At 44.8% G+C, this 24216-nt stretch overlaps 12 protein-coding genes across 12 annotated transcripts; 7 read left to right on the plus strand and 5 right to left on the minus strand.

Annotated features, from left to right (window-relative positions):
• Nucleotides 1–94: 94 nt before the first annotated feature.
• Nucleotides 95–301, plus strand: AGABI2DRAFT_56737 (hypothetical protein; the record flags this gene model as incomplete). The annotated part of the gene is made up of 1 exon (XM_006456337.1): nt 95–301. A coding segment is annotated over one exon (207 nt), but the record flags the coding sequence as incomplete, so codon positions are not given.
• Nucleotides 302–1006: 705 nt separating this feature from the next.
• AGABI2DRAFT_188351 (hypothetical protein) lies at nt 1007–1915 on the minus strand. The gene is made up of 4 exons (XM_006456338.1): nt 1762–1915; nt 1596–1706; nt 1466–1542; nt 1007–1406 (listed from the first exon to the last, which is right to left on the minus strand). Exons 1-4 carry the CDS (start codon nt 1871–1873, stop codon nt 1341–1343), a joined length of 366 nt encoding a protein of 121 aa, XP_006456401.1. The 5' UTR covers nt 1874–1915; the 3' UTR covers nt 1007–1340.
• A 691-nt stretch (nt 1916–2606) lies between these two features.
• On the plus strand, nt 2607–3170 carry AGABI2DRAFT_122303 (hypothetical protein; the record flags this gene model as incomplete). Its single annotated transcript, XM_006456339.1, has 4 exons — nt 2607–2633; nt 2688–2736; nt 2800–2853; nt 2908–3170. 4 exons carry the CDS (start codon nt 2607–2609, stop codon nt 3168–3170), a joined length of 393 nt encoding a protein of 130 aa, XP_006456402.1.
• A 326-nt stretch (nt 3171–3496) lies between these two features.
• AGABI2DRAFT_195536 (hypothetical protein) lies at nt 3497–4284 on the plus strand (the record flags this gene model as incomplete). The annotated part of the gene is made up of 3 exons (XM_006456340.1): nt 3497–3576; nt 3690–4016; nt 4105–4284. Coding segments are annotated over 3 exons (485 nt in total), but the record flags the coding sequence as incomplete, so codon positions are not given.
• Nucleotides 4285–4414: 130 nt separating this feature from the next.
• AGABI2DRAFT_228341 (hypothetical protein) lies at nt 4415–6864 on the minus strand. The gene is made up of 17 exons (XM_006456341.1): nt 6717–6864; nt 6626–6666; nt 6532–6564; nt 6240–6337; nt 6176–6187; nt 6090–6108; nt 5937–6030; nt 5844–5873; nt 5765–5788; nt 5675–5708; nt 5506–5620; nt 5325–5451; nt 5222–5252; nt 5103–5167; nt 4901–5004; nt 4825–4835; nt 4415–4740 (listed from the first exon to the last, which is right to left on the minus strand). Exons 1-17 carry the CDS (start codon nt 6834–6836, stop codon nt 4448–4450), a joined length of 1251 nt encoding a protein of 416 aa, XP_006456404.1. The 5' UTR covers nt 6837–6864; the 3' UTR covers nt 4415–4447.
• Nucleotides 6865–9478: 2614 nt separating this feature from the next.
• On the plus strand, nt 9479–10352 carry AGABI2DRAFT_195538 (hypothetical protein). Its single transcript, XM_006456342.1, has 3 exons — nt 9479–9776; nt 9839–10042; nt 10114–10352. The coding sequence occupies exons 1-2, from the start codon at nt 9531–9533 to the stop codon at nt 9989–9991; spliced, it is 399 nt and encodes a 132-aa protein (XP_006456405.1). The 5' UTR covers nt 9479–9530; the 3' UTR covers nt 9992–10042; nt 10114–10352.
• Nucleotides 10353–10781: 429 nt separating this feature from the next.
• On the plus strand, nt 10782–14999 carry AGABI2DRAFT_77738 (hypothetical protein; the record flags this gene model as incomplete). Its single annotated transcript, XM_006456343.1, has 19 exons — nt 10782–10899; nt 10950–11039; nt 11094–11424; nt 11474–12101; nt 12159–12296; nt 12345–12476; nt 12526–12771; nt 12831–12872; nt 12925–13037; nt 13094–13161; nt 13215–13336; nt 13406–13441; nt 13495–13552; nt 13605–13788; nt 13846–14433; nt 14492–14619; nt 14665–14700; nt 14753–14855; nt 14906–14999. 19 exons carry the CDS (start codon nt 10782–10784, stop codon nt 14997–14999), a joined length of 3255 nt encoding a protein of 1084 aa, XP_006456406.1.
• A 186-nt stretch (nt 15000–15185) lies between these two features.
• Nucleotides 15186–15974, plus strand: AGABI2DRAFT_195540 (hypothetical protein). The gene is made up of 4 exons (XM_006456344.1): nt 15186–15222; nt 15276–15438; nt 15486–15825; nt 15898–15974. The coding sequence occupies exons 1-3, from the start codon at nt 15220–15222 to the stop codon at nt 15791–15793; spliced, it is 474 nt and encodes a 157-aa protein (XP_006456407.1). The 5' UTR covers nt 15186–15219; the 3' UTR covers nt 15794–15825; nt 15898–15974.
• AGABI2DRAFT_154010 (hypothetical protein) lies at nt 15971–16631 on the minus strand (the record flags this gene model as incomplete). The annotated part of the gene is made up of 3 exons (XM_006456345.1): nt 15971–16042; nt 16099–16171; nt 16225–16631. 3 exons carry the CDS (start codon nt 16629–16631, stop codon nt 15971–15973), a joined length of 552 nt encoding a protein of 183 aa, XP_006456408.1.
• A 375-nt stretch (nt 16632–17006) lies between these two features.
• On the minus strand, nt 17007–17950 carry AGABI2DRAFT_181042 (hypothetical protein; the record flags this gene model as incomplete). The annotated part of the gene is made up of 4 exons (XM_006456346.1): nt 17612–17950; nt 17479–17554; nt 17119–17152; nt 17007–17059 (listed from the first exon to the last, which is right to left on the minus strand). The coding sequence occupies exons 1-4, from the start codon at nt 17926–17928 to the stop codon at nt 17007–17009; spliced, it is 480 nt and encodes a 159-aa protein (XP_006456409.1). The 5' UTR covers nt 17929–17950.
• Nucleotides 17951–18597: 647 nt separating this feature from the next.
• Nucleotides 18598–20698, minus strand: AGABI2DRAFT_181043 (hypothetical protein). Its single transcript, XM_006456347.1, has 3 exons — nt 20561–20698; nt 19337–20503; nt 18598–19278 (listed from the first exon to the last, which is right to left on the minus strand). Exons 1-3 carry the CDS (start codon nt 20634–20636, stop codon nt 18806–18808), a joined length of 1716 nt encoding a protein of 571 aa, XP_006456410.1. The 5' UTR covers nt 20637–20698; the 3' UTR covers nt 18598–18805.
• A 141-nt stretch (nt 20699–20839) lies between these two features.
• Nucleotides 20840–23560, plus strand: AGABI2DRAFT_122310 (hypothetical protein; the record flags this gene model as incomplete). The annotated part of the gene is made up of 12 exons (XM_006456348.1): nt 20840–21317; nt 21373–21508; nt 21566–21720; nt 21771–21898; nt 21963–22073; nt 22123–22228; nt 22792–22838; nt 22892–22970; nt 23026–23071; nt 23143–23279; nt 23355–23396; nt 23475–23560. The coding sequence occupies 12 exons, from the start codon at nt 20840–20842 to the stop codon at nt 23558–23560; spliced, it is 1551 nt and encodes a 516-aa protein (XP_006456411.1).
• Between the last annotated feature and the right edge of the window lie 656 nt (nt 23561–24216).

Consider the following 24216-nt stretch of genomic DNA (forward strand, 5'->3'; position numbering starts at 1 on the left):
TTTCCCCCCACTCAATTTACCTCAAGAAATATACCAAATTTCTCTCACTGATACTCCACTATCATATAAGCCATCTAATATCTCAAGCTATGCCTACAAGAAAGTTGCCAACAGAACATACCCGGCTGTTACAACACTCCCAGAAGACTTCCGCATTGTCCGTCGAATACCCGCCAATCCCTTGGAAAACATGCCAACACTCCCATCTTACCCTCTCGACTTCACTCTTGGTTTACGCTACACTGAAGAAAGAAAATGCGCCATGAAAGTCAACGAAGAAGGATTCCTCACAGAAGAAGAGAAGCTAACACATCATCTACAGGAAATGGCATTCACATGGAACGAGGATGAGAAGGGAAAGTTTTCAGAGGATTATTTTGTGCGTGTTAAAGAAAGATGGAAAATCCCTCCGCCTTGTTCACGACCTACATCCTCTCAACGTGGTAACGATCAAAGATAGTGGACTCCCATCTATGGTTGAACAATACGCAGAATCATTTGGAGGTCGAGGTTGCTATGGGATATTCGACCTCTTAGTCGGCTTTGATCAACGTTTCCTCTCTCTATTGTCACGAGTTCTCACCTGTTGGCACGCTCCGTCTCATATCTATTTCCATGGCCATACCAACTCGATGCAATCCAGCAGGCCGACCTCACACACATTTTCCAACCTGGAATACCTCACCTCACGATGCCTTTGTCGACGATGTCCCCATCGAAGGCCCCGTTACACGCAACAGCCGGTCATGAAACCATCTCTGATAACCCCAACATCCGCCGCTTCGTTTGGAAGCATTTTAAAACGGCTCAAACATGCTGGAGGCACTTTCTCCGCCAAGAAATCACATTTTTGCACCCCCAGTGCAGTTATTGTTGGTCGATTCGACAGTCAAAAAATCGTAATTTGTGATAAGAGGTATGCTGGCACAATATACTCAAGCAGGAGTTCCGTATATATAGTAAGCTTCATGATTTGGAAGATTACTGGGCTTAGGAGATAATAAATTTCGTTTGTATGCATCTATTATATCTACGTAAATTATGACGGCCAGCTGGAACAGTATTAATATGCCAGTGATAATCGATAATCTCAAAGCATTCTACGTCCATGAATCTCCGAAAGGGTAGACTAAGGCAACTTTTCGTGACATTCCGCGATCGGGAGAGGTTGCCATTCAACTGATCGCAATTTTACTCCGACGATGTAGGCTACAAAGGAGAAATGAAGCCAAGTGTTTACCCTTCACTCCTATCAATGGGCCCCAGATGCCCGAAACGTGTACCTAGGCACAGACCCGAAAACGAAGTCTTTCTTATACTACAAAGTTGACCACCCTCATTCAAGATGAGATACTGGGTGCTGGGATACCGGATAGGCCACCAAGGCAATCATAACAAACGGCCGGCTGTGGCAACCGTTTAGGGTTAACGAACTCACACATTGTCACTCGAAAATGGGACTTACAGCGGCGAAACCCGCCATGAGGCTAGCGGCAAGACATCTGAGACCGCTGGAGACAAGGCTGAGCTGGTCAGTCTCACCTGAAAAAGATGTGTTTTAGCATGGTATCTATGCTCTACGTAAATGTGCTCACTAGGTGGTTTGCCTTGAGCCTGAGCTTGTTGAATATTATTAAGAATGCCACTGGCAGCTGGACAGGGAGGTATAATTGCGGCAGGGTTGGTGGCAATCGCCGAAATGCATTCTGAGTGAAAGATAAGCAAAGGGCATGATCAAAATGGGTTTTGAAGAGGACGCACGAGTAATGCTGGTAAAATTGCACATTGGCATTTGGCGAGCGTTTGGTTCAACGGGGCTACCGAAAGCCGATAATGCGAAAGAGGGGGGGATAATAGCGAGAGTGAATTTCATTATGAGACTGGAAAGCTGTTGACAATCGCTTCTGAGGAATGCAAATCGAGACCTGCTCCTTTAAGCATTCCAGTGAATCCTTGGCTAGTACGTTAGAGGCGTGTAGCAACAATATATGGCGCTCATGGACACGTCTAGAAGACTGATGAGGCTGGTCCGGTTTTGCACCTGACCTGCGGTTATCTTCAAATATATGTTTTAGCATTAACCCGAAGCGTACAAGTAAGATAACTTGCTCTTGTATTTGGCACCGAAGGAACCGGTATCTGGTCACTTGATGGCAAGCAGCACAGACTAGAATGCAAAATCATGACAATATTCAAGGACTCGGTTTGTTCGAGATTGATTAGTTTGAAAATTGAAGTATGGAACCTTCGACTAGACGGTGATTCGCATAGCCTAGTTGATCCTCTTCTAGTACAAGCCCAGTCATCGCGTCCTAAAGTGAACTTAATGGAATTAGTACAAGAGTGACTTTTAGAGTGATTGAAGTGGCGCATACTGTGTAATCGTTGCGGCGCTTCGGCATTCTATATGTCAATGCCAGGGTCAAGCAGAGGAAAAAGCCGTCTCAAGACGATGCAGTTTTCGGATGCTATGAGAACCTTGGTGAAGGACATACCGGTCGGGGGATGACAGATGATATAATGATGATATTGACCAATCCTCCGGCAATATGCGGTCAGTTAAGTCACGATTCCGCAGGGCCAACCACGAGAATGTTCTAACAGTCATGGATAGCGCGGAATTTCACGCAGCGGTAAGTCAAATAATCTACTGAATTCTATCAATGTTTTACTGACATTCCTAACAGGTCTATGAGGCTGTACGATCTATTCCAAATGCTCGTGTAACGACGTACGGTCAGTCAGCGAATTTCTCTTTCCCATTTAAACACGTTGGACGGAAGATGAAAGTATAATTAGGACATATTGCGAAACTTATTGGAATGCCTCGACATTCGCGACACGTTGGTCAAGGTACGATAACTTGCTTCACGCTTTAACTCCATGGCCGTTCATCAACCACAATAGCTCTCAAGTTCCTTCAACCCAATACCAATCCACCTGTCCCTTGGTACCGCGTTATAAGCTCCTCCGGTGCAATATCTTCTCGTGGTCCAGGAACAGATGGCGCACAAAGACAACATGACGCTCTCGTCGCCGAAGGAATCGAAGTCATTCAATCTCGTGACGGCGAATTCAAAGTCAACTTGCGAGAATATGGCTGGTTCCCTGCGATTCCTGTCCCTACAGAAGATCAACGAGCCGAGTCTTCTACTGAAGAAAACACTTGAAAGTTGAGACTGTACTATGTATGGTGGGGTGTAATGCCCGTGTTTGAGTCGGACACCTACTCCTTCATGTACGTTAATTTGATGAAAACTGTATATACATATAACCATCGCTGAAAATACAAATGATAGTGGTCTAGGCACGCACTCACCGTTCTCAACACGTTCCTAGTAAAACTCAATCAGACACGACTTCTGACCAACCGTGGCCTGTAAATAAATACACGCGATACGCACGCATTGCACCCCAACTCTCATCAGCTACTACCGTCGAACGATGAAGTATACCCTCCTCGCCCTCTTGACCTCACTTATCTCAATCACCATAGCGATCGTTCCACCCGGAGCAGACACGCCTCTTTTCTATCTAGTCGCCTCCTCCAAAAATGGCGGTTCCGGTAATCTCGCTGTAAGTCTCCAAACACCTATCATTTACTAAGTACTCCATTCTTACCATAAAAATAATTCTCTTATCTATTTACCACTCACCCTTCCCCCCTCTCCACACACCCCATTAAAAAGCCATTACGAACTACCGGCGGTGCAGGCGGTTACGCCACTCTCACCGGCTCAAATCCAATCGGCCAATTCTACTTCTACCAAGGATCCCTCATCGCATCACCTCGCCCAGGTTCCACCTCACCCCAACGCCCACTAATCGGTTCACTACTCAATTCCACCGGATGTTCCGAATATGGTTCTCTCGGCTTCACCGAAGGCTCCAGTACCAACAAATGCGCTCGCTATAACTCATTTCACATCCAATCCAATCCAGAGAATGCACAATTAGGTGCTAGATTGAGTTTTAACTATTTTGGGCAGTTTTATGCTTGTGGGAGTGGTGGAGATGTGAGTTTTTGGAATTTTTTTTTTTTACGAAATGTTTCTTCATTTCTTGGGAAGGTTGACTGACCGAGGTCGATTTGTGTTATTATAGGTGTGGTATAAGACGACTTCGAGCGAGGGTCCCGGAGATTGTACTGCTATTGACCTCTACACGGTGCCAGTCATCTGAATAAATAAAAAGGGTATCTACTTTGTTTGAAAGAGTTTACCGATACAGTAAATCGAACACAACTATGTTCCAAGGGGGGGTCATATAACTAGTTATCACACATAAGAGAAAGATAGCATGAGAGAGAGAGAAAGAGAGACTGATAGCGAATAAATAATAAAACGAGAGTGAATGTCTACGTTATTCAGGTGCAAAACAAAAAAAAGCAACACCCCAACGCAAGTGTCCCAAAAAAAAAAAAAAACCCCACAACAACACCAAATCTTCAACGCGCAATCCCAATCATCGATTGCCGCAAGTCCATATCTCGTTTACTCGAACCCCTCGTATCCATCGAAGTCAAAGGTATAGTACTCTCATTATGAGCCGGCAACGATATCTCGGAAGTGGATCGTAATAACGTTCTATTAGGATACCCTGCTTCCATTCCAGTTGAACGTGAAGGTTGAACGCCGAAGGCTTCGCCAAAATCGGGTCTTCGAGGTCTTGATGTATTGTGGTGGGCGGTTGTACTCCAGTAATACCGTAACGATCCAGCGATCTCGATAAAGAAATCGGCTGTGAACGGCAAATCAGTAGAAGTACAACGAGAGGACGTTCATCAGAGTTTGTTCCTATAGATGAATGAAGGACGATACATACCGTAGTTAATGCTATTAACAAATCCAACATGATCAAAATGAGGGTGTGAAGAGGGATAAAAGCAACTCGGACTCACGAATCCCAAAGCGGTCCCCAAACACTCGTCGCCGGTTTTCCCGCACCACGTTTATATTCGGAGTATGGATACGCCCACATCATGTATAAGGCAAAAAGAACCATCTGGGAGTTAATACATTTCGAAGCCAACGTAAAAAGTTCACAACAAGAGATCGATGAGTCACAACGGTCAAAAAACCACTTTAAAGGAAAAACCGCACCTCGACACATATTGTTAGAGCAGAAAGTCCATTGGAGATGTTGGTTTCTGTCCAGTATTGTGTTTCTAGTAAACGGAGGTAAGACGGCGTCGTTGACGGACAGGTATAGTTAACCGTACCATGGATAACTCTACCCTCCAGCGCTTCAAACTGAGTAGAATAACGCGAACGTCGGATCGATCAGCCACGAAATCACGAAATCCCGTAGTTATCGTCACATACCACGAAAGATTGATAGAACGTAAACATTACAATCAATTTGATCGCAAGAAATTTAGCCATGGGTCGTCGTCCCCGGAGTTCTTCGGCCGTGAGACCATAAAACACAAGAAGACCATACAGAGCTATACTGTTGTGGGATCAACAAAAGAGTTATAAACAAAAACAGGACAATGGAACTCACCTGATGCTGATAAAATTAACGCATTCGATATAGAGATGTGCCCAACGGAATGAAAAACCCGATTGTTTACATAGAACATCAAGGTTTTCACAAACAATCCCTGCTATTGAAGCGACTGTGATTCAATCTGGTAAGAATATCAATTGTCGCATGTAAGAGAAGTACTGACCTGGTCTGATTATTACATACTGTAATACGGACCACTGATGCATTTACAAGTAAGAGCCTGCTAGTTGTAGAGCACTCAGCAGTGACTGACCTTGACCGTATACATGAAATAGCCCTAAGATCGGGAAAGTGAGTAATCTGAATAAAAAATCGAGCAAGACTCTACATACTTTTGTTGGCCGATATCTCCAACAGCAAAACTACCGCCATCCAGTCACTTTGGTTAAACCAACAGAACATTTAATCGAGAAAAACGCCCTCACTGGTATAGGCAATGGACGTTTGTCTTTTCTCTCCAAGGCCTTTTCAGCTGAGCCACCAGCAGCAGTTGCAGCAACATATGAGATTAAAAGAAGACTGTGTTACACAGCTTCAGCGCATTGAGAATCGTAAACTGAGCAATCGCCATGACTTACAGAAATGCGCTGAGGCCAATTGCCTATTGAAAGTGATCATCCGAGTGCTAATGGCCGCATGTGATTCAGGGGATAGCCGATGTTACTTGCCTCGTAAACTGGACAGTTCGTTAGAAGAATAATTCCTAATAGGCATTGATATATACGCACCAGATTGAATGAAGGAATAATAGGTGTAGTCCCGGAAAAAACGATATGAAACGAAAGAAATGGTGCCGTAAACAGGAGGCATGTAGAGTATACGTAATCTGGCATTCAGCGTTCAGTAAATCACAAACCGAAAGCGTGGCGAGGGTCGGGATGAAGGAGCTGTCGAGATCGGTGACCCTTGAGCGGTTTCACCCTGAGGAACTGGTAGGTGACAACGATTGGGCAGGCGAGGGGGCCGAAAACGACGGCGGAGCATGGATAGTAGCGAGAGAGAGAATGATTGAAGACATACATTTGTCGTTGTTGCGAACGATTGGTGTAGTTCCTACAGACATAAGGGGTTATTGAGCGACCTGGTAATGGGGAGCCACTAGGAAGCCACAGACCTGCAATGCGAAAGCACGGATATCGTTGAAATGAGCACTGTCTGTAGCCAGGTTCAGTCGGCAATAAAGTCGTAACTCTTCACAGTCTCACTAATACAGCGCAGCCCCCCGCAATGGCCCAGCCGATCCGGTGAGTTGTCCAATGTAGACCGTTAGAATCCCAGAATTTGGATTGATCAATTTGAGATTGATTTTCTGAAGGACATGACATATTTCACCGTGCGTGACAAAGATTTCAGAAAGACCGGAAAGAAAGAGGAACAAGGACTGGAAAATGGAGAAAGATTACGCCGTCGTCGTGAAAAGCATGCGTGGGAGTCAATGTCACGTGCACACGTTCAGGCTTGGCAGGTGGAGACAATTACAGCTTTGTACAATCCCGCAAATCGCAAGTCGAGTAGGAGAGTTGATAGCGCCGTCGTCTTATTCGTGTACAATGCGGTTGGGTTGGATGTGCATGCAAGAATTGTATTTCGAGGAACTTGCGTTTTTCCAAAATATTGGAACTTCGGACTGAGTGTATGCATTTTTGGCAATTTGATGGCCGACGGTAATCACTTGAACAGCAATCCTATGAGATCCTATGCTACACATCTTACCCCTATAGCGAATTTGAAATACATTGCACCCATGGAAACTCCCTGGAACTCCACAACTCGGAAATAGCCACCGTGGAGATTCAGCAAACAAGATATCCAACTATACTTGCCCATGAACAGCCCGAGCTTCTCTGCTACCGCGTACGCCGTGAGTTTTGCACATTGGAAGTTCACCGGTAACCTCCGAAACAGAAATGGCATTTATCCAGGAAAGACGATGTTATCGTTTTGTTGAAACAACAAATGTGTTTTCTCGTCGTCTTCGGTTGTCGCCTTCTCACGTATACAGCCATATTAATCACAGAGTCTGGAAAAAATGTGAAAAAGCTGAACATTCGCGGAATGGCAGGTTAATGGCAGTGGCAACATGTCACTGATTATTTACCAACGCTACCGCCTGGTCAAACTGATGCCGAGAGTCATGTTCAAATCTACAGATCAGGAACTTGACGCTCTGACCCGCGAAGTGGCGAGTTGGTTTATGGAGTATGGTTACAATTCATTTCTTTATCAAGCATTTGAACAGGGATCAGATTTCCCTAGATCTAATCATTTATATCCCAGCCGAGAGGTCGAGGCAATGATTACACTGTGGTTCCTTCCACAGGAATGTGTGATAGAATAAATGAGGCACATGTTCAACGCGATGCGAGACGTTTGTTTGGACTGTCATGAGGCTCTATAGATCTATTGATCCAGATATCCATCCACCTGCGTTACTCAAAAACGCCAGAACCTATGCCATAGACTGGTGCCAGTTCCATATGAAACTACATTCTGGCACCTGCCACAAATCGCACCCCCTCTGTTGCCGATGACACGCGTATCATGTGTCGCTCCAATCAGTCGGACGTTTCGACACGAAAATCAACACAACGTGTGTATGATCTCATTAAGATGCCACAAAATCAGCATTTTTATCTTTATTCCCACTCTATCATCCATATATGTCAACTCCTATTGCCGCCGACGCTAAAAAAGAGACCATCATCAACGGGCGTTTCTCGCCAGAACTTTCAGTATGCCATCGAGAAGCTGTCAACATGCTCTTCTTGTCTTGGCTTGTCTTGAGGAGGAGCAAGTGGCAATTTCATGATCGACAAAGAATCCAAGCGAGCTCAGAAGGAGTTCTAAACGCCAATATACGCAGACGTCAGAGTGCCGACCGTGTGTTGTCCAAAGTCGCTCATCTCGGTCCGCTCATGTATCACGTGTGCGAGGTCATATTCCGATCTGCTTCCGTGCCAACCCTGATTCGAGGCTGATTCGAGGTTCCTGAGTTTGAGTAGGCATTGTGGGCTTGTAGCTGAACCGGAAACCAAATGTCATGACGAGGCCACAACTTCACGAATTCGGCCAAACTGTTCTAGAAAACTCCGAAAATTGGAAGTAATTGAGAAACAATGCTTTATGTTGTTGTTCAAAATTTAAACGCAATGATCGTTACGTGAAACTACCTATACCCATTACGATTTCTTCACACCGCCAACATTCTACTAGTTGAGCAGGTTGAATGCTTGTGTCATGATCACACGCTCACAGCTCTGAGCTATGTACTTATGTTCAAAATCTGATACACAAATCTGTCACAGACTAATTCAAATTAGCTTTGATTGACGCACTTTTGCCACCTCCGGAAAGAAACGGCCGTGGTGGGATCAACGATGAGCTGTCTCTTTGAACATATGAACCGAAATACACCGAGATAAGCTTTGTCCTGCCCTCGCTTTTGAGATCTGAGGCCGCCTCATTGCCCCTGCAACGCACGCAGATTTGCTGTCCCCTGCTCTCTACGGGGAGCCAGGCTGAAACTTGCTAGTAATCGTGAGGGTCATATTTTGGATAGATGGGTACATGATAGGTCCGAAAAGCATCCCGAGGCGCAAGTTCCTCCGCTCCGGTTGAAATGGAGGATAAATTATTAGGTCCCTGCTGGGTCCCTGAGGATTTTGCGAATGGCCAGATCACCACTCTCAGGGTATTAATCAGTAGATGCGGATCGAAGGCGGATATCCCACAGTCAACTAGTCTCTGAGAAAGTCCCGGTGTTTTTTCTTGTTTTGTGGTCTGTCGCTCCGGACGTAACGCCAAAGCTGGTTTTTCGCGTGCCACGGAGTTGGCGCGCCCAGACAGGGAGACATGAACATAACTCCTCTCCTTGATCCAGATCCCGTCGAAATGGTTCTTTTCGGCGATATGGCAATGCCATAAACTAGTAATTCATTACTATAAGAAGCCACAAACTCAGAATCCCCTCCCTCCTTACCTACCAACAATCTCACTACTTCTCCTACTGAACGACTACAATGGCTATCGATCCCTCACGCCTCGAAAAGGAGCTCACGTCGTCGAAAACTTCAAGGCTCCGACTGATGACACTCCTCTCACTCTATGATATGCTCCCTCATTCGATCTCTCGTCCACCTACTGGTCAAGAGCCAATGGACTTGGACGACGCCATCGACCAGGAGACAGTGCAACGAATTCTAGCACTGGTGCAGGCTATGGAACAGAGTGGTTCGCGTCCAAATGATGATGACCACACGATTCAGGTAACATTATCCGGGAGAATTCTTCGATTTACTCCAACATTCATTATTCGTCCGACGAATAGCAGATTCAGAGACAGATTGTCGGAGTGGAGCCGCCAATAACCAGAAATGATGACGACGGAAGTAGGGGGGACTCCTCGAATGGACTTCCACATTCTCGGAGCTCGCATGATGGTGATATTGATCGGGCGCGAGGGAGTTCTCGTCGGAATTAGCCCCGTTTGGAGGATGTGATAAAATTAGGCGGGCTGTCCCCAGGATCTGAGGTATTTATTGAAGTTGTATTATAAGCATCGCATTCCTGATGATCAGATTCGATGAATTGTTATCGTGGCAGCGGACGAGCGATTGATCAAGGCAATGACTTGGTCACTGTTGACTATAGTTGACAGTGGGATTGTAAAGATTCGTTGATGATTGCCGGTGCTACCGGCGGGACTGTGTCACGAAAGTTGTTGACCTTGGTTGTGACTCATTTAGTTACTCTACAGTGTAATGTAAGCCATTGACCATGACGAAGTCAGATGGAGTATGTATGTAGGCACGAATTTGTCAATGATGAAGTTAATGATGGAGATGAGCGAAAGAAATTGATGATCTTGACTGATCTCATGATCATGAGGAAGCACGATAAACGATTGATCAATAGAGCAAATGGGGATGTGAAACGTGACCGGCTGAACCCTTTGAAACGTAATGAGCATCCTCAAATAGCAAACTGCTGTTGTGTCTAGTCAACATTCATTCGATATGGCTCCGGCAAAGCATGCCTCAAGTTTTAGCATGGCAAGCACGCAGACCAATGGTAGTTGTTCAAAAAGACAAAAGGTTGGGTCTGGTAAGCATCCCAGTCAGAGTGGAGGTAGGTTTGTCGCAGTTTCCAGCACTTTCTTCACTGGCTTCCTTTTTCACTTTTTAACCTGGAGCACCGGAACTTGCATTTGAGCTAACTCTACACTCTCTCAAGAACGTCTCTCAAACGGTCTTGTCGACGGTGTTGCGAAAATGACAGGAACGAATAAGAACGCCCATTTGAAAGGGAGGAAGAGGTTCATGGCCGATTTTCATGATTTGAAAGAGGAATGTGGCGATGGGTTTACATCTTGTGGTCTTCGCGTCATGAGTAAGTTGATCAATCATCAGCTAGTAATTAGTGCTGAGCACTATTACTAGAAATACGGTCTGAAGATGAAGGATCCCTTGAGGTTGTAATCGAAAACGAGGCTGAGGAACACGTGGTCTCAGTTAACCTCCTTGTATCTGGTAGGCGGCCAACCTTCCTTGTTCGATGTATGAGACTTATCATTTGTGTTTTAGATACGACGGATTACCCTAAATCACATTCTTTCCTATGTTACGCCTCGTCAGACGAGGAGATTCCTGCGAGGGTGCAAGCTGTGATTGAGGAATTCGCATCTGAAAAGTCTCACATAATTCGAGACACCGTTTTGTTACTCCTCGCCCGTGTCTCGAAAGCGCTTGGTCTTCATTCAAATCACATTGAATCTGACAACGGAGAAGAGACCGAAGAAGCTGAAGATGACGAAGACGAAGATTTTCTTATGTTCAGTGACGACGATGAAATATACAATGCAGGTCCATTCAGTACCGCTTCGGCTAATAAATGTGATATGACTCTTTTACAACGGTTAGCGCCACTCTGGTTTCGACTGAAGCTGTTAATTGAATACTGGCAGCGATTTCCTAGAGATTGTGGCTGCGGAGTACCGCCCTGGATTCATAAAGCATCACTTTGATCAATTTTTGATCACTGTGTCGATCCCCATTCTACGACTGACTGACATTATCCCTCCACGTGCATTAATGGCCTGGGATCGTGCCCTACTCTCCAAAACTCAACACCTTTGTGTTCTAATATCAGGATTTAATGGCATATATCCCGTTCTCAATCAAAATGGCTCTTACAGCGCGTATGCTTTTGAAGCTGGCGCGAACATCCAATTCAAAATAGGTCTCACTCAGCGTTACAAACTCGGGAAAGAAGAGGCCCGAACTGCAATTCGAAAACATGGACTGTTGCTCGATGAAGTCGAAGAAGAGCCTCAGGAGGAAGTCGATTCTGCAGATGAGTTAGAAGCATGTGAAACTCCAATGGTCGTTCAAGAAGATGAGAAGACAGACCCGAATCGTTTTGATCACTTTAGCTTGAGCAATTCGCTAGAATCGTTGATGAACCAATCATTCCTGAAGCTCTTGCAGTTTAGGCTGACCTTCGGTCTGAACTGGGGTGGAGCAGAAAAATTATTAGATGAAGTCGAGAGGAGTCAGAACACGCCACAAGAAACCTTTGTCAAGTTCCAAGATGTGAGTTTATCCTTAATAGGCCTCGATAACTTTCTGAATATCCTGTCTTGCGGAAAGGATATTATACGAGCTGAGGCGGCTGAGAAGGAATTCATCAGCAGAATTGCCCTCTCTGATCCAATACAAGGCTCAGAGAACGATTCACATTTGAATCTTCCATTAATCGTGATCTGTTACCTTGTGCGACGTCTTGCGGTCAGTCAAAAACTTACTTGAGCTTTCCTGTACTTATTGTTTGAATAGATTTGCCCTCAATACTGTATTGTCTGTCACCGTAAACTTGAATCAAGTTACGAGGCACTTAAGCCATATGTCTGTGACTCGAAACTTTGTTCTTATCAATATTACGCACTTAACCGTGGTGCTCCTCTCGAGGTCAGCATCCTACTCGCTATTTGCTGAGGCTTTTCTCATCTATTCATAGTACGAAATTGTAAACAACCCTCATACAGTTGATCTGCTAGTTTCTCTTGCCTACACAGCAGCTATTGAAGGCGTTCTTGAGGAGCCACCTATCGGCATGGGGTTGCGCGTGCTTCCCCCTACAACCAAGATCACGGTCAATAGCAAGCATCGACCACAACATGCTACTCTGAATGAGGTGCTTGATGGAAAGAATGTGACCGCGGAAGATGGTCTATGTGAATTTGATGAGTTGACTTTGCCTGAGGTTGGCGCTTAATTTATCTATTTCACGACAATGAGAAGCCTTAAAATAACTCGATTTAGATGCGGTCTGCTATCGTCGCGTCATTGGAAAATCTCCCGACGGTATGATATCCAGAACGATTATTTGTCGAATGTAATATTGATGACCTCTTAGGTTTCAGAAATGAGAAACCATCTCACGAAGAAGGTAGCTGAAGGGAAGGTAAAACCCAGACTACAAGATATCGACCTTTCACTTCTACCATCAACTTGGTTGATCTTACGATGGTTCGTTAGCATCATTTACCTGCTTGATATTAGATTCTCCTGATTGTGACCTCCAGGTGCGTGGCTTCTTGCACGGCATATCTCGAGGAGATCACCAACCAAAACGAATTAGTTCGCGGTCTTGGTAACAATTCTCTATTTTCCATTTAGTTTATCGGCTGCTCACTAACCTCTTAGATTCGAATTGGCGTCAATTCAGATTCAGCGTCGGTGCCCCTAGTGCCGAGGCGGAATTCCAACGGGCAGTCGAGGAAGCCAAGCAATTAAACGTCAGGGCGAAGGACTTTCCCATCTTATATGTAAATGAAAAGTTTTTACAACACTCAAGTTTGGACACTGATGAGATGGTGTTTTCGTTCTAAACGTAGGCGTTCCATGGGTCACCATTGAGAAATTGGCACTCGGTACGGACAATAGCACCCTCCCGTTTAGTTCCCTGATATCGATTACGTCATAGATAATTAGGCATGGACTGTGGTTCAAGGAAATCGCGCATGGACGCGCCTATGGTAATGGTAAGACCACTGTTCACATTTCGTTGATATCAAATTTGAACCGACTTTGAAGGAGTGTACCTGGCAAAGGACGGCAGTATTTCTTCGCTAAGCTACGCGACGCCGGGCCGAGTATGGTCAAAGAGTGCGATAGCTGCAAGTCATTGTATTGCACTCGCTGAAGTGGTTAACCTACCCGACAAGTTCGTCTGTCAGATGCCATCTTTCGTTATCGACCAAACGCATTGGATCTTATGGTGAGGATATATGGCCTCTGTGATGAAGTAAAACTGTTGTTGATCCTCCATCGTCAGCCGATACCTTTTAGTCAGAGGTCGCGAATTGGAAAATCCAGGTGAAAAGGAGGAAAAAATTCCTTTTGTAAAAATGGATTCGAATCACCCTACGACCTTTACATCCAAAGCTATCAAAATTCCTGAACCATCATATACAATCCAGAAACTGCTTGAATCACGCCGCTTGGAGTTTTTGGAAGATGATTTCGATGATGAAGATCGACTTGTGTTTGAGCATGTTCCCGAAACGACCGTTCAGAGCCAGAGACAACAACAAAGTCAAGCTCAACCCGTTACTGACACCTTTGTGACTTCGGCCTCGAAGAAGAAAACTCGACCTGTGAATGACTGGAAGCATGATCCAGATTACGTCAAGATGGCGGTAGAGAACCTGTTACCGCCTCCCGAGGATTCAAGTATTGCCGCAAGTATGGCATTACAAAGGGAGTTACAGTCGATGATAAAAGAGCAAGATTCTACTCCAAGCTTTAAGGAACTCGGTTGGTATATGCCATTGGAATTCAATGAGGAAAACCTGTTTCAATGGATCGTGGAGATGCATTCCTTTGATCCAGATATTCCAATTGCACAAGATATGATAAAAAGGTAAGTCTTCCATTGAGATTGTGGAAGAGGAGAAGGTGGATCTTATCTGAGAATATAGGAAAATCAATTCCATCATTTTCGAAATACGTTTCCCATCGACTTTTCCACTAGCACCACCGTTCTTTAGAATTTTGAGACCGAGATTCCTACCGTTCATTCAAGGTGGAGGGGGGCATGTTACTGGAGGTAAGTCATCCGTCCGAGGGAAAACCAATGCTAACAAGCTTCAAGGAGGATCCATTTGCCTGGACCTGTTGACTGCGGATGGTAGGAGCTTCGTTTCGAAATAACGAAGAACTCGCTCACGAATCTCTTGTAGGCTGGTCACCTGCTTATAATATTCCGGCAGTCTTGATGCAGATCAAACTTGCCATCTCCAATCTTGACCCCCGACCTGCTAGACTGGATGCTTCTTGGAATACGTAATTGGTTTTTCTCTTTCGGAGCTGTGCGGATTATTGACGATCTCCAGGCCGTACCAAATGAGGGAGGCATTAGAAGGTTACATGCGTGCGGCAAACACACACGGTTGGAGGGTAAGTACCTTCATGATCATCCTCGTATGAATATTTTGGTCTTATATGACGTATGACGTATAGGTGCCTGATGGTTTACGGAAGATGTTGGATTATTAAATGGATTGTCCGTGGGACCTACTCGATGATAAGATCGATAAATATTTCCGGATCGGACCACTGAATGTTGCCGGCCCGATTCATACATATTAGAATCACTTTTTGCTTTTGTACCACCCGCATTCGTCATTACCTTCTTCTGAATTTAAGAATGGTTTGTTCAATGAGTTGTGTGCCTTTCGCTTATCCATATCTTGTTGCTTTTAGTCCGATTCTACCAATGAAACTCCCAAAGTTGACATAAACGACCTTCCTGCCGAAACGCTTGCGTTCGCCGAACGCATGTTTGAAGCAGCGCGATCGGGGAATTCTAAGCTTTTGGTACCAGCGATCGAAGCAGGACTACCAGTAAATCTCACAAATACAAAAGGTAAGCGAGCATGTTAAATGGTGAAAATCCATCTCACGTTGATCAAGGCAATACGCTCCTGATGTTGGCTGCTTATGCTGGACACCTCGACTTGACAAAGGCCTTGCTAGATAAAGGCGCAGATCCTAACAGAGAAAATGACTTGGGACAATCAATCATGGCTGGAGCGGTTTTCAAGACACATAATGAGGTGGTGAAGGCCTTGGTGGAAAAGGGAGCCAACCCTCGGTCGGGTGTTCCAACAGCTATACAAACAGCTCTCATGTTCAATATGACGGAGATGCTTGATATTCTAGGCGCTACGGAGGAAGATAAAAAAGCTGCTGTCCCGCAGCTACCCAGTATGGGACCTTAGAATAGTGCGTATGAATGTATATTTACGGCGCCGTAAGTTCTCTCCCTGGTTCCGATACTGCGTACCTAGAACCTTGCATCTGATGACGTTGACTACTTCGACAGCTTACTATAGTCCATCATCAATCGACCTATCCATGTATCATAGACGATGTTCGCCATACAAGCTCGACTGACTTTAGTTATCCTCTTTGATGAACGTAAAGATCTGTCTCGAATTGGAGGGATCAAATTCAGCAAGAGCTACTATCTGTTTTCCGGAATGAATATAATATCAACAAATCCGAGCGCATGGACCAAACTCACTCCCCCGTTTGGTGCCTCTTCCACTTCCTCTACAGTCCAAACAAGATTACTTCCTTCATCAGAATTGCAAATACTGCCATTCGAATGAAAGTCGGCAGATACTCGACGCAGATTGATAACACTCACTTGTATGTATCTCCCTCTTCTGTCCCATTATCTCCCTCTTCTGTCCCATTATCTCCTTCTGTCCCATTATCTTCCTCTTCTGTCCCATTATCTTCCTCTTCTGTCCCAGCAGCGGGGCGCAACTTCCACTCGCGAGAGTGTCCGAATAACCTTTCTCTCACGATAGCGAAGATTTTTCCTGAAGTGTCACCGGCACCATCTGCAAGGCCAGTGGCTGCTCCTCCATTTTTGAGGTAATAATTGTCGCCGCTACGTTCAATCTGCCAAACGGTATAGGCATGATCGATGCTCGGTTCTTGGAGTATGATAGGCTTAGGACCGTAAGAGCGAAATTCAATGGAATTCCGACCGATAGTCTTTTTGGTCAAAATGCTTTTGATCTGGTAGGTGCCGTCCTCAAGAGACATGACTGGCTGAAGTGAAGATGGGCAGATGATTAGACTTGAGCATATCTAACGAGCTTTGTTATATATCGGATAGAATTCCCAGGCAGCATGTGTTGCGCCAGACCCCCCAAGCGTGCTTGTTTGAGTACGGGCTTGGTGAGGATGAAGTAAGATGATCCAATGCAGCGCCCATCAATCACTGCCATGAGTACATTGGGAAGGCTTCTGTGGCGCAAAGAACTGACATAGAGCTTCCATGACTAGAATTCTGCTAGAATCTGACATTCATCAAGTGACGAGCCTCCTACATGAGCCTAGGAGCGTCAGAACCCAGTTCAGGTCACTTCCATGCATATCAATAAGTTTCGCGCGCGAGACAGCTTGACTGATTATTCTTCAAGTTCTGTAATTCGATTCGCAAGCCCTGAACGTTTGAAATTCAATGTAGACTGATATGAAATTCGAATAAATTCGTTATTAATCATGAGTGCAATGATGTTAAACATACCAGCCAGGGATCTCACAAAGGTAGTCAAGATACGCTTCAAAGATAACGAAAAGCAGCAAAGAAAAAAAAACAAAGTAGTACACGAGAGAGAAACGACATAATACCAAAAAAAAGTCATTCATTGGTATAATATTTTAAAAGGAAAAAAGGTGAACCGGTGGGAGCCTGGAGGAGAGGGAAGAGCACGAAGACTCGAGGAGGATAGTATGCGTGAGGAGAGTACTGAGTGTCAGTCATTTCCTTTGATGAAAGTAAAAGTCTGTTTCGAATCGGAAGGTTCAAATTCAGCAAGAGCTATAATTTGCTTCTCGAAAATGAATATAACAATCAACAAATCCGAAGCATGGAACCAAAACTCACTCTGTCTCCGTTTGGTGCCACTTTGTCGTCCTCTACAGTCCAAGCCAGATTACTTCCTTCATCGGAATCGCAAATGCTACCATTCAAACGAAAATCAATAGATACTCGACGCCGATGGATAATCAACACTCACTTATATGTTCTTCCCTCTTCAGACCCAGCAGCGGGGCGCAAAATCCACTCACGAGAGCGTCCAAAACCTTCTTGCAAGATAGCAACAATTCTTCCCGAATCGTTACCATCAACAAGGCCAGCAGCCGCTCCTCCATTTTTGAGGTAATAACTATCGTCGCAACGTTCAATCTGCCAATTGGTATAGGGATAATCGAGGTTCGGTTTTTGCATTATGATAGGTTTAGGATTGAAAGAACGATCTTCAACGTAATCCCGACCAAGAGTCTCTTTGGTCAAGACGCTTGTGATCTGGTAGGTGCCATCTTGAAGGGACATGACGCTGAATTGAAATGAAGGTAGGCAGATGGTTAGACTTGAGCATATCATCTAACTAGCCTTTGATTTTATTTCGAATGGAGTTCCCAGGCTGCAGTGTTGCGTCAGGGATGATCCCCACCCATCATTGTGAGTGTGCTTTGGGAAGGCTCTGTGGCGCAAACCTTATAAGTATGGTGCATCTGAACGTTTACACTTCAACGTTGAATTGGCGCGGGAGAGACAGCGTGTCCTACGCCTAACTTATATTATACCTATGTCCACCCACCTCTTTCAAATGAAACCAAAAATCCTTACTCCAAACAACGCAACTACCAATCAATATTCAATTCCAACAAAAATAGTCAACAAAAAAAAACACTAACCACATACCTAGACCTCGCTAAGTACATTCAATATATACGCATACGTAAATATATATAATATATAGACAAACGACATGATATCAATAACAGAAAAAGAAAAAATATCACGTCCAATCATAAGTCAAAGGGAACGCTTCTTCAAAAAAATCGAGCAAAAGAAAGCACAAAAGTACACGAGAGAAAGAACGACAATAATACCAAAAAAGAAAAACGTCGTTCATTGGTATAATAATTTCGAAAAAAAGGGCTGACCGGCGGGCGGGAGAGGGGAAGAGGAAGTATATACAATTTTTGTATAATAAATATCGAGGGTCAAAGTTAACTTAACCCTCTCCATTCAAGAAGTCGAGTAATATCACATGGGTTAAAAGGATAGAGATGAGCACAAAGAGAGGATAGGGAGGAAAGTAATCAGCGGGAAGATATACTGGAGGGTCGTAAAGAAACGAAGAAGATCATGAGCTGCAACAGATATCGCAAAAAGAGTAGAGTGAAAAAGTTAACTCCACAATTTAATGCATCCCTCCATAAGCATCTTCATCCTCCCCAATCTCATACTTCGCCCCTCCATACTGTCCAACCGCCACACTCTCCTTCTTCCCATGCACATACGTCATCCCATTCCCAGTATTCGTCGGACTAACAACTCCTCCTCCAGTCAACGACCTCCTCGTACTTCCACCACCACCCATAGTCGGTGACATCGGTGTAACAGGAGGGGGAGGAGACATAGGATAACTAATCGGACTATTGGAAATACCAGCAGGAGCACCCGTTCGTCTTCTCTCAGCATACGCACGAAGCATATCATCAGGAGACATCACGCTTGCAGGCATAGGCATGGGCATGGGCATAGGTATCGATCCCATAACAGGTGACATCACCCTTTGTGGAGATTGAGGTGTCGGGGTAAGAGGTAAATTATTATGTGCCGCGGGAGGTGGTGTCGGTAGAAGCAATTCATCACTTTGGTCCGTGCGCATCACTATAAAAATGAAGTTATTATTGATTGTTCCATATTCGGAACAAAAAAGACAACGTACTGGTGAGAGCTGGGAAGACATCGTCCATTTCTTCGGAATTCTTCTGAGATTGTTGGGCTGGGGGAGATGTGGCATTGGATGCACTGCGAGCACGACCAGCAGCAATACGAGCACGGATATCCTCAGGAGTAAGTGTCAGCGGACCTTGCGCCTGTCTCGGACTAAGAGCGCCATCTTCCGACGAACCATCACCAGCACTGGTAGGTGATGCTATAAACGTCTTGGGAGGTAAGGAAGGCACGGGAGGTACATATTCATTCTGATAAAACCTCGGACGACGAGATTCTACAGACGGTCTTGAAGAATCAGCAAATGAAACACGAGATTGTCGAGTGCCTTCTGCGAAAGATACTCTTGAAACACGTTCGCCATTTGAAGCAAGTGATAAGGCTGAAGCATTGGGATAACGAAGTCCTACTCCTGTTCCTGTCTGACCCATCTGTCCAGATCCGACACCGGCCCGTCCTGCATCATCACCAAATGTAGACGCAGGACGAATCCCGCCAAACGAGAAGGATGAAGAACGATTACCAACAGCCATTGAATTACGAATGGCAGCGTTGGCACCAGCAGCGGTAACGGATTTCCAGTCGGTGGAGATGGTAGACATGCGTTTATCAACGGCGACACTGAAACGTTTGGTCTTCTGAGTCGATTTCTTGCGTTGCCATCTGATATATCCGTAGATACCAACAGCGACGGCGAGAAGAGTCATGATCACCGCAGCAGCGATTTTACCGCCTGATAGACCGTGATTTTGATTGTCGGGGTGGTCCAGATTGATGATAGGGCTGGCTCGGATGGAAGTGTTGGCAGCAGCAGGAATTTTGCCATCATCGGGTTTGGCGTAGGTAGCGCTGAAGATGGGGCCAGCAGGAAGGGGAGAAAGGAAAGGAGCTTGTCCGGCTTTGACGATGGCGAATTGAAGATTCATCGAGTCAGTCGAGTTCCACCACCTTGGCATAACATCCACGGTGACGGATCCGGCTGTGAAGTCTGCATTTTGCCAGACTGCGACACGAGAGTTGTTGGCGGCGGGTGCGTATAGGTAGATGTCAGCTTTTTGCGTATCAAGACAGGTATTGTCCCATTTGATTTCGAGAGGCTTTAGAGAATCGACGGTTTGTTGGTTTGTAGGAGCTTGGTAGAATCCACCAGTCTGACAAGCTGCAAAATCACGAATGGTTGGTTCGCTTGAATCAGGCAAGCGAAAAGACAACTTACAAGCGTTGGGGGTGGTTGCTCTTCGGATGTGCCTGTGGAGGTGGATGTGGTGGATTTTTAAGGACGCAAAACCCATAGCGGAAAGGAAAGAGAGAAAAAAAAGAGTGGAAGGGCTAAGGAATGGGAGAGGGACTGGCGGGACAAGGATGAGAATTGTTTTCCAGCTTGACAACAAGACTAGACTAACGTGAGACAAGTTCACACACTACAATCCCCCATCACAAATACCCCAGGAACCCCTATCATAGTCTTTGCTCAAATGCATTAGATTCGCTCGTCATGGACCCTGATTCAGCCTCCGCCCTCGTTTTCTCCGTCTTCAGAACATCATGGATCGACTTTTCTCACTGGAAAAAACACAATGTCTCCACCACCCTGGATTCTCTCCAACGCCAACCAACATCTCTTGAGATATCAGATTCAGATTCAGACGACGACGACGACGACGACGACGACGACGACGATGACGACGACTCAGAATCCACCGACTCAGGACCCCGCTGGGAAGTCACTCTTTACAATTCCGACAAAGAGCAGACAGCAAATTATAGTCTCCCTATATCTACAATCGAGGTAGACGCTACGAAACCTCATCCAAAATATACATCGTGTCCTCCTGCAGCTCGAAATGTCATTGTTGGCGATGACTCTCATTGCATGCCGTTTATCCCTTATGAAGACGATATTACTTTTGATCATGAAGCTCAAATGGAACATTATGATTATTTTCAGTGGCAAAACATGCCAGATCCAGATGGTATTACTTTTTTTCTTCCAGTCAGTTTCGCACACTCATTCAATTGGTTTTTCAGTCGAGGTCATAACCGTCCAAGCAGTCAAGGTACTAACAAGGTCACATCAACTCACTTTACCGGAAATTATCGCCACCAACATCATGCCCCCGAGTATAATCACCCATCTCACCTCACTTCTAGGTGCTCGCCGACGGTATCAATCTACCAACTAGTCCCTCTTATCATTACTTGACAAAATCCTTCAATTTAGGGACTATCCCCCATGGCCACCCTATGATCCCTTGCATCCTACCAACGTCCCTTACATACCGGACTACACCAATTCATCCCCAGTAGAAATTTTGGACAGGTTGCTTCAGTACTTTTGTACTACCAATTGTCATCATGGCTATTGCGCCGTTCATAGTACGTTCACTCCATTGACTTTATATATATATTTAACATCCTTTTCGAAGCTGGGGAACTACCTCTACCACCAGTGGCGATACCACCTATACCTACCAGCGAAACAAAACAAAAATCAACAGAAAAAACGTGCAGCGAACACTGTTTCTTACTTGGTCAACAACACCATTCTGGACGGGTATGTAACTCTCTATCTTTATCTTTATACGTGCATAACCCAAAAGGCTGTCTTGCCCTCTTAGATCCCTGCTTGGGAGGCTGAAGATATTGGTTTCTTACATGCGACATTGAAATATGGTCCAGGCTCGTTAGCTTGTGATTTAGCTGTCATCCTCCGAAAACCATGTAACGAGGTAGGAACATTATGAATCTTTTTTTTACATATTACTTGAAAATGAGTAGGTAGAAGTTCATCGTAAACGGTGGTTGGCTTTACAAGGCCCTCCTTCTTCTTCGTCAAATTCTTATTCCAACAAAAACGCGTATGCAGGTAAAAGTGAATTTCAAGGTACGCCCCCCACACACGCGCGTGTATATACCAAATCCTAAACTGTAACTATATTTTTTCGTAGATTTCGATTCTGACAATTTCACACCGTTCGTACTTTTTCAGTTTTCAAAACTCTCAACTTTCAACTTACTTACTTACATTTCAATCAATCCAAAAAAAAAAACACAAAAAAAAAGAAATTATCCATGTAGTCATTTAGGTCCATGTGACGCCTCCAACACCAACTGTCCATGTTTCGAAAATGGAGCTCATTGTATCGGAGCATGTAAATGTTCGAAAAAATGCGCTATCAAATGGCGTGGGTGTAGTTGTTCGAGGTTGGCGGTGTCGGAGGTCAAATCGAATGCGACGACGAATACGACGATGAATACAATGAATACAATGAATACGACGAGTAGGACGTGTGGAACGACTAGGTGTCCGTGTTTTCGTGCGCATAGAGAATGTGATCCGGAGTTGTGTTTGAGATGTGATGCTCGTAATAGTAATAGTACGTTTTCGTTTTCTTTGACTTTTCGTTTTCTGACTGTTTTTTTTTTTTGCCTTTTGGGATCGGATAGGAGAGGGTGGTTGTCGGAATTCTGCGATACAACATATGCGGCACAAGGTAAGTTTAACTTTTCTTGGCCCTTAGTTCGTATTTTTGACAAATGTTGATAGAGAGGAGTGATCTTTCGGAGTCGATATGGATTAGGATTTTATTTATCGGAATCTGTCAGGGAAGGGGACCTCATCACAGGTGAGTCGCACAGTAGTAGTCCCATTTTCAAAAACTTAACCCTTTTTTTGAGTAGAATATATTGGTGATTTGATATATGAAGCTACAACTAAATCACGCGAGTAAGTTTATGAGCAATACTCTCTCATCTCTCATCTTATTTCATTGAACATAATTTTTTTTTTGTTGGCAGTCCTATAGCATCACATAGTCGACGACAATATATGTTCAAGTTGAATTCCACTTTTACTGTTGATGGAGGTGCTATAGGTAATGAATCGAGGTATATTAATCATGCTTCTGGTGATCAAGCTAATGTCCAAGCTCATGGTAAGTCTATATGCTTTTTATCTGATAATCTCTTCATCTTCATCTCATGAGGACTGATGACGATTGTATATATAGTGAGATTGGTGAATGGTGAGCATAGAATTGGGATTTTCGCAGGTGAGTGGTTTATGTTGTTGAGCGGTTTTTTTTGAGTGAGATGGGACTTATGTGATTTACTAATTCAAACTTTTGTAGTAAGGGATATTGGAGCTGGGGAGGAGGTGTTTTTGGATTATGGGGCGGAGTTTTTTCAGACGCGGAAGAAAGTCGTAGTGGAGTAGGAGCGTCTTTCAGTTTTTTTTTTTTTCGAGCCGACTTTGGGTGACTTTTGGGTATAGAAAACGGTAATGTCTCGCGTAGATGGCGTCACTTTGATGTAGACTTGTAGTTGCGCAATGGCTACACACGGCGACATCTCGACTTATAATGAATGACCTTAGCGCGATCGCATTGAAGGCTCAATTAGATCGCACTTTTTGGCACCAGACAAGGTGAGTGGGCTTGTATGTAGCGGTCAGCGTCATAGAAGAGTCCAGTTTTGCAATGCCTTTTTCCAATAGTTATTTTTTCTCTTCTCATAGGCTGAACTTGAGCCGAAAGCTTTTAAAACCACACGTGAACACTAGTATGATGATAAAAGGTGACCGGTGACCTAAAGCTTGCTTAGGGAAACAATGGACGAAACAGTACACCAGTTTACCGGCGTTCGGGATATCGATCAATGCTCCGATTTTGGGGGACGTTAGGTCAACGTAGCGATGCCCTTCCTCACAACCTCATTCGGCACACCCCTGAACGGCGTCGGTGGATGACACAGAACCCCACATCTTCCTCTCGCACAAATTCTTAGATTCTTTGCAAGATGGGGAACCAGGGGAGAGGGACAATACTACCTGCTTAGCTCTGCTTAGGCGGCGCCTGGCGGCGCGAGGGAAAT

This window comes from Agaricus bisporus, assembly GCF_000300575.1.
Source record: "Agaricus bisporus var. bisporus H97 unplaced genomic scaffold AGABI2scaffold_13, whole genome shotgun sequence".
Lineage (NCBI taxonomy): Eukaryota > Fungi > Basidiomycota > Agaricomycetes > Agaricales > Agaricaceae > Agaricus > Agaricus bisporus.

Excerpts from the sequence above, each read along its gene's own strand:
- AGABI2DRAFT_188351 (XM_006456338.1), bottom strand. The coding sequence starts at position 1,873 with ATGAAATTCACTCTCGCTATTATCCCCCCCTCTTTCGCATTATCGGCT. Across the intron at positions 1,707-1,761 it reads CAATTTTACCAGCATTACTC|AATGCATTTCGGCGATTGCC; the intron begins GTGCGTCCTCTT and ends TCTTTCACTCAG. Across the intron at positions 1,407-1,465 it reads TCATGGCGGGTTTCGCCGCT|CCGGCCGTTTGTTATGATTG; the intron begins GTAAGTCCCATT and ends CGGTTGCCACAG.
- AGABI2DRAFT_228341 (XM_006456341.1), bottom strand. The coding sequence starts at position 6,836 with ATGTCATGTCCTTCAGAAAATCAATCTCAAATTGATCAATCCAAATTC. Across the intron at positions 6,565-6,625 it reads TCCGTGCTTTCGCATTGCAG|GAACTACACCAATCGTTCGC; the intron begins GTCTGTGGCTTC and ends TTATGTCTGTAG. Across the intron at positions 5,253-5,324 it reads CGTTCTATCAATCTTTCGTG|TTTGAAGCGCTGGAGGGTAG; the intron begins GTATGTGACGAT and ends TATTCTACTCAG.
- AGABI2DRAFT_195538 (XM_006456342.1), top strand. The coding sequence starts at position 9,531 with ATGGCTATCGATCCCTCACGCCTCGAAAAGGAGCTCACGTCGTCGAAA. Across the intron at positions 9,777-9,838 it reads ATGATGACCACACGATTCAG|CAGATTCAGAGACAGATTGT; the intron begins GTAACATTATCC and ends TCCGACGAATAG.
- AGABI2DRAFT_195540 (XM_006456344.1), top strand. Across the intron at positions 15,439-15,485 it reads AAATCTCACAAATACAAAAG|GCAATACGCTCCTGATGTTG; the intron begins GTAAGCGAGCAT and ends ACGTTGATCAAG.
- AGABI2DRAFT_181043 (XM_006456347.1), bottom strand. The coding sequence starts at position 20,636 with ATGGGTTTTGCGTCCTTAAAAATCCACCACATCCACCTCCACAGGCAC. Across the intron at positions 20,504-20,560 it reads AGCAACCACCCCCAACGCTT|CTTGTCAGACTGGTGGATTC; the intron begins GTAAGTTGTCTT and ends GTGATTTTGCAG. Across the intron at positions 19,279-19,336 it reads TGTCTTCCCAGCTCTCACCA|TGATGCGCACGGACCAAAGT; the intron begins GTACGTTGTCTT and ends TCATTTTTATAG.